Source organism: Punica granatum, chromosome 1 (assembly GCF_007655135.1).
Source record: "Punica granatum isolate Tunisia-2019 chromosome 1, ASM765513v2, whole genome shotgun sequence".
NCBI classification, from domain to species: Eukaryota; Viridiplantae; Streptophyta; class Magnoliopsida; order Myrtales; family Lythraceae; genus Punica; species Punica granatum.
Window position 1 is genome coordinate 9,820,938 of NC_045127.1, and position 5,556 is coordinate 9,826,493.

Consider the following 5,556-nt stretch of genomic DNA (forward strand, 5'->3'; position numbering starts at 1 on the left):
TCTGGTATTCATGCGCAAATCAACATATCGCAATTAGTTACTCTGCGTCAAGGTTCATCGAATCAACTTCGATTTGATAGATTTTCAATCACAAACTCCATACGGTTGAGAAGTTGTGATTTTTGCAAGTTAGACACCTGAACAGCGCGACAAAGCTGCATTTTGACAATTTCAGAGGACAATGCCACTGTTAATCAGAAACAAAGACGCAAGCTTTCCATGTCTTTGGCGTCGGGATCGAGTTACCTTTGAAACAGCGTATGGCTTGCCCAAAGGTTGCACTCGAGGAGTAAGCTACAAGTTGCTCTTCAGACTATGTGCAAACAATGAAATTTTGGACAGCTTTGACGCACGATCTTGTAAATTTTGTATAAAATTGCAAAAGACACATTTTCTCGAGCTATTTCGCCACGAGTACTCACCGAACTAAAGTTTGGATCTGACAATTGGAATTGCACTTCAGTTCAGTTGAAAACACACATGAATCGAAGTCAGGATCGACTCCAATGAGTGTGGCACGCATCCCAAAGTCAAACGAGCTTAAGCTTGGACTGGCACGTGCCATTCACTTGGCCTTCCTTAAAACGTTTGGTACGTCAGAATGAAATGTAATGGATTTTTGTATAGTGAATGTAATTATATTGAGAGAAAAATAGTTATTTTTATATTGAATTAGAGAAAATGAATTAAATTTAATTAGATGAACATATTTTTCATGATATCGTTCTATATATTATATGTTTAGATATATAAAACTAAAAGATAATATAGGATATATATAAAATTTAGTAGGAATGATTGAATAAGTAGTCTAAGTTTTTTGAAGGAATGACAATTCCATCATGTTGTAAAGAAATTTTCCTCCAAATGGAATATTCTTTCTAACTCATACAAGTATCTATATACTTGGAGTAAAATGATGAATTTTCATTCCATTCTATTGTTGTGTATCTAGTAAGACTTAACTGTTAAGCACTACTCTGACTGCTTTGACTTGGGGAAATTCGTCCAAAAGGCGTCCACGGTAAGAATCATGCTCCTCCACTCGATTTCCACCATCAAAGATTCCCATGACATCCAATGGAGCTCGATCTCGATGCACACTATCCTCTTAATATTCCCAGCGGAGCCCGATTACCTCGTAGCAAGGGTGGAACCAAGAGTCTTATCATCTTAGTCAGCCCATTGGAGCGGACGCAGCGCTGAAAATTCGCAGGCTTAATGATCCCCATGTTGGACAGGAGTTCGAAGGGCCCCCAATCTTATTACAGTAACAACGGGTTCCTAGAGTTTTTTCTTTTTTTCCAAGTACCCTATCGAAAAGCATTGCTTAAATAAATAGTAAAAGCCTCCGTAGATGGTTATCATCTCGTATATTGACTGGTCACTGTAAATTCTAAACATATTGTTATTCCAATTGGTTAATATCCTCTCTTTTTCCCCTCTACTCTTTTGTGCAGCAGTCTGCCAATCCTCCGCCAAATATAGTTTATGGTGATCTTGCCAAGAAGCTAGAGGATGACATCCTGACCTATAAACCTCCCTTGATGGCATAGAGGTGGTGAGGTATGTCAAATTATCGTGCCCGCAAGGATTTTGTCTAGTTAATCATCGCTAGTGATGCGTATGGAATGTAGCTGTGATGTGTTCCAATGTTGGAATAATTCATGCAGATTATTGGATTAAATTAGTCTTTTGTGTTTGATGCTATGTTGAATTCCTTTCTGGATGTTGCAGTATTAATTTCTTTGTTTTGTTTATTCAACCAAAATGTTTAACTACGAGCATAGAAATATATAGATCATTCCGAGATGTTTCTGTTGCAAAGAAGAATAGAACCCCAATAGACCTGATCGATCAAAAGAACAGAAACTAACGAGTAAACACCCATTGCGACACATATTAAGGTTTCTGCTGATGCACACACAAAGTATTCACCTTAAATATATGAAACCGATCAATCAAAAGCCTTTGTAGTACCAATTCCCAAATGAAATTCTAAAAGCTTACTGCAGATGTAGGAATTTTAGTTAGACGAAATTAGCTACAAAATACACATCTAATGAGCCATGCTTTCCGCTTATTGCAAATATCGGGATTCCAGTCGGAGGAGATTAAAGACTTTGAGCATATAATGAGGCACGGTCCACAATTATAGACTTGGCACTAGATTTCAGCCTCATTTGTACAGCGATGGAGCATCTCGACAACTTGGCTCATTGTGGGTCTGTCATCTTTGTCGTCTGCAACGCATTGAAGGGCCACTGCTACCAGAACCTCGACCTTCTTCACATCATATCCACCTTCTATGGAGTGATCGACGATCTCTTCGATCCTTGTCGCCGTTGGAACTTCTCCGCTCATCTTTTGTTTCACCCAAGAAGTCAGCCCTCGGTTCTCTGTCTCGCCTCCAGCGCTGGTATCCAGCACACCTCTCCCAGGGCTCCGCCCTGTGACCATCTCTAGCAGTACAATCCCATAGCTGTACACATCAACCTTGGACGTGATTGATAGGTTGTAAACCCACTCCGGTGCCATGTAGCCCCGAGTCCCTCTAATCTTAGAGAAACTTGAATGTTTTATGTCCCCGCGGTTTAGAAGCTTGGAGAGCCCAAAGTCTGCCACTTTGGGTTGGTAATTCCAGTCCAAAAGTATGTTCTGAGGTTTCACGTCACAGTGCAAGACCCACTCCAGGCACTCCTCATGTAAATAGGCAAGTCCCCTCGCCGCCCCGACTGCAACATCAAACCTCTTTCCCCAGTCTAATGTGCCTTTGGATAGGTTCTCGGCCAATGAGCCGTGCTCCACGTACTCATAGACTAGAAGGCGGTGCTTCCCCTCGGCACAGTAGCCCCATAGCTCAATCAGGTTCATGTGATTGAGCTTCCCAATCGTGCTCACCTCCGCGAGGAACTCCTCCTCTCCGTGAAGGCTCATCTCATTAAGCCGCTTCACCGCTGCAACCCGATCACCCGACAGGATTGCCCTGTAAACGCTCCCTACGGCCCCTCTTCCAATTTCTTCCCTAAAATTCCATGTAGCCTTTCTTAGCTCGACGTATGTGTACCTTCTGAATCCTATAGCAGCAAGATGATACCCCTGCCTGGCTTCATCTTTCATTTTCCGTGTCCCGGTTACAAAACATAGAACAAGGAGTACCCCTAGGGCCTCAAACCCTGCAATCACAACCGCCAAAATCAGCATAATCTTCAACAGCAACTCACTCTTATGGCTTCTGGAATATACTCTCTATAGCTCAACATCCTTCGGACTTTGTGAGCAATTTAAGGTAGAAGATTCCTGCTGGAATTGGTCAGAGGACAGTATGGCTTTGGGCAACCTGAAATATATGGTCCCAAAATCAGCGGCCCAGGCACGTCCGTTCAATAGCGACAACTTGGGGTAACAATCATGCTGGCTTCTGTCCTTTTGAAATTTGTACTTAAACCCTTTGCAGTTGCACAACTCCAAGCATTTATTTTGGCATTGATTCAAGGTGTAATTCGGGTAGTCATCCTCATCGTAGCCATAGAATTCCATTTGTGGAAAACGGATGAATTCACCTGTCTTAGGATCAGGTAACTTGCAGAAGCTCTCGAACTTTGGCTTGCATCCCTGAGACCAATCGCTAAGGTTCTTCCTCTCATATCCTGGGGCACAATAGCAGCTCCTCCCAGAACTTGCGTTATACCGGCATATGGCATTGGGCCCACAAATCCCATGTACCTGGCAGGGTGTGTCGATTGCCTGCCATGAGACAGCCCACGCACCACTCCCCAACAGGCTGTACAGGCGGACATTTCCAACGACGTCCAACGTCAGCCTTCTATGAAGTTTCTCCCCATAATCAGAAGCCAAAAATTTCCAATCGTCGGACGAGGTGAAGTTGCCAAGAGGGTCTAGCAACGCAACTCGACTATCATTGTATGTGGTCCTCCCGCTTTCCCAAGGGAGTACGGCAGGATCGGGCCAGTATACGCTCGAGACCTCAGGGCCACTGTAGAGGAGCCGGAGGACGTTATCATTGTCAAAATAGAAATTGTAGTAGCCTGAGGAGATATTTCCACTGGATCTGGACGAGACAAGCTTGGTAAACCGGGTGAACTTCTGTTCAGGTAGAAGCGTATTGGTTGGGTGATCAAAGCTCTGCCACATGACTGTATCATCTCTTGGCCTAGGGCCAGAGCTACGAAGTATGAGGTTTCCGGAGTCGAGAAGGTGCAACCCAACATAGGTGGCTGATGAAGATGAGGCTATGTCCGTGGACCAGACAACCCTGTGGCCGGCATCACTCAAGAAAAGATTTCCATGCTTGTCGAGGATGAGCTTTGAGTGTTTGCCGTTGACTGGTTCGTCTCGATTTGCCATCCAAACGATGCAGTCATGCATGCAGGATTGGTTACTGAACCATACAGCAAATGAGTAAGCATTACGGCCAACTCGGTGAAACCCAGCGAAGAAGACACCATTTGGGGATCTAAGGACGTCGTCCGGATCGTCAACAGAGAGGGCGGAGCCTCTGCTGAGAAAGCCATCCCGGTGAACTGAAGATGATGAGGTTAACGAAAAAGAGATCGCGAGGAAGAGGAGAACTGGCATGATCAACGATGATGAGAAGAAGGAAAATATTGGGTTTCTCATTGCCTTTGAATTATTGGGGCTTGCAGGCAGTGAATTGAAATGCTACAGCCTACAAAGCATTGATGCTTTTATATCTCCATTTCACCCCTGTGGCCACTCCACTAGAAAATGACATTGCATGAAAGATTATCTGGTGGATTAGCATCGCGACACGCTAACTGGCACACATCGCGCAATACCCCAGACATTATTTATTCGTCATTTCTTCGCTTAATTAAGAGATAAATGTATCATAAATTCACATTTAAGTGTATCTACTTAGTGCTCATTTCATGCATATCGAAGTCAATCCTGTACCATCAGATTTCGGTTGTTTCCTAAGAGGCCGGTTATCCGGGCCAGTCTCAGCTCAGGTGCGACCAATAAACAGCGACTACTGACCAATCATGTATATTTTGATGCGCCCAACTTGCATATCACTTGCAAAGTTGTCCACATCAACCATTACGCACATGCTTGCGTATTGCAGGTGATGCTATAACTCCGACTTGACGTCGAGTACCTGGCACTAGGAAATTTCTACCATTCCTTACGTGGACGACGGTTCCATGTCCCCCAAATCCGAGGAAAAAGGAGCTAAGGAACTCTTCACCAAAGGAACAGTAGAAATTTCTACCATTCCTTACGTGGACGACGGTTCCATTTTTTCTCTGTCCGATAACGGAAATTACTCGGTCCGTATTAAGAATTGTTACTTTGACTTAGTATATGTCGATAAACCAACTTTTTGTGATGCAGGCATCATCTCACTACAACGGCTTGTAGGATGACGAATAGGAAATTGAAATTAAGGTACGTCATCATGTCACTTTATCGATCTTTTTGCTTCGGGCTAACACTGGATTACCTTGAAACACTATATAAACCGATTGTTGCCTTCTTTCTCTTACTTTCCTTCTGGCAGGTGTTGCCAAT

The 5,556-nt window shown here is 43.7% G+C and overlaps 1 protein-coding gene across 1 annotated transcript; it reads right to left on the minus strand.

The window, feature by feature from the left end:
• Positions 1–2,033: 2,033 nt before the first annotated feature.
• On the minus strand, positions 2,034–4,515 carry LOC116203036 (putative receptor protein kinase ZmPK1). The gene is made up of 2 exons (XM_031534699.1): positions 3,273–4,515; positions 2,034–3,176 (listed from the first exon to the last, which is right to left on the minus strand). Exons 1-2 carry the CDS (start codon positions 4,387–4,389, stop codon positions 2,167–2,169), a joined length of 2,127 nt encoding a protein of 708 aa, XP_031390559.1. The 5' UTR covers positions 4,390–4,515; the 3' UTR covers positions 2,034–2,166.
• Between the last annotated feature and the right edge of the window lie 1,041 nt (positions 4,516–5,556).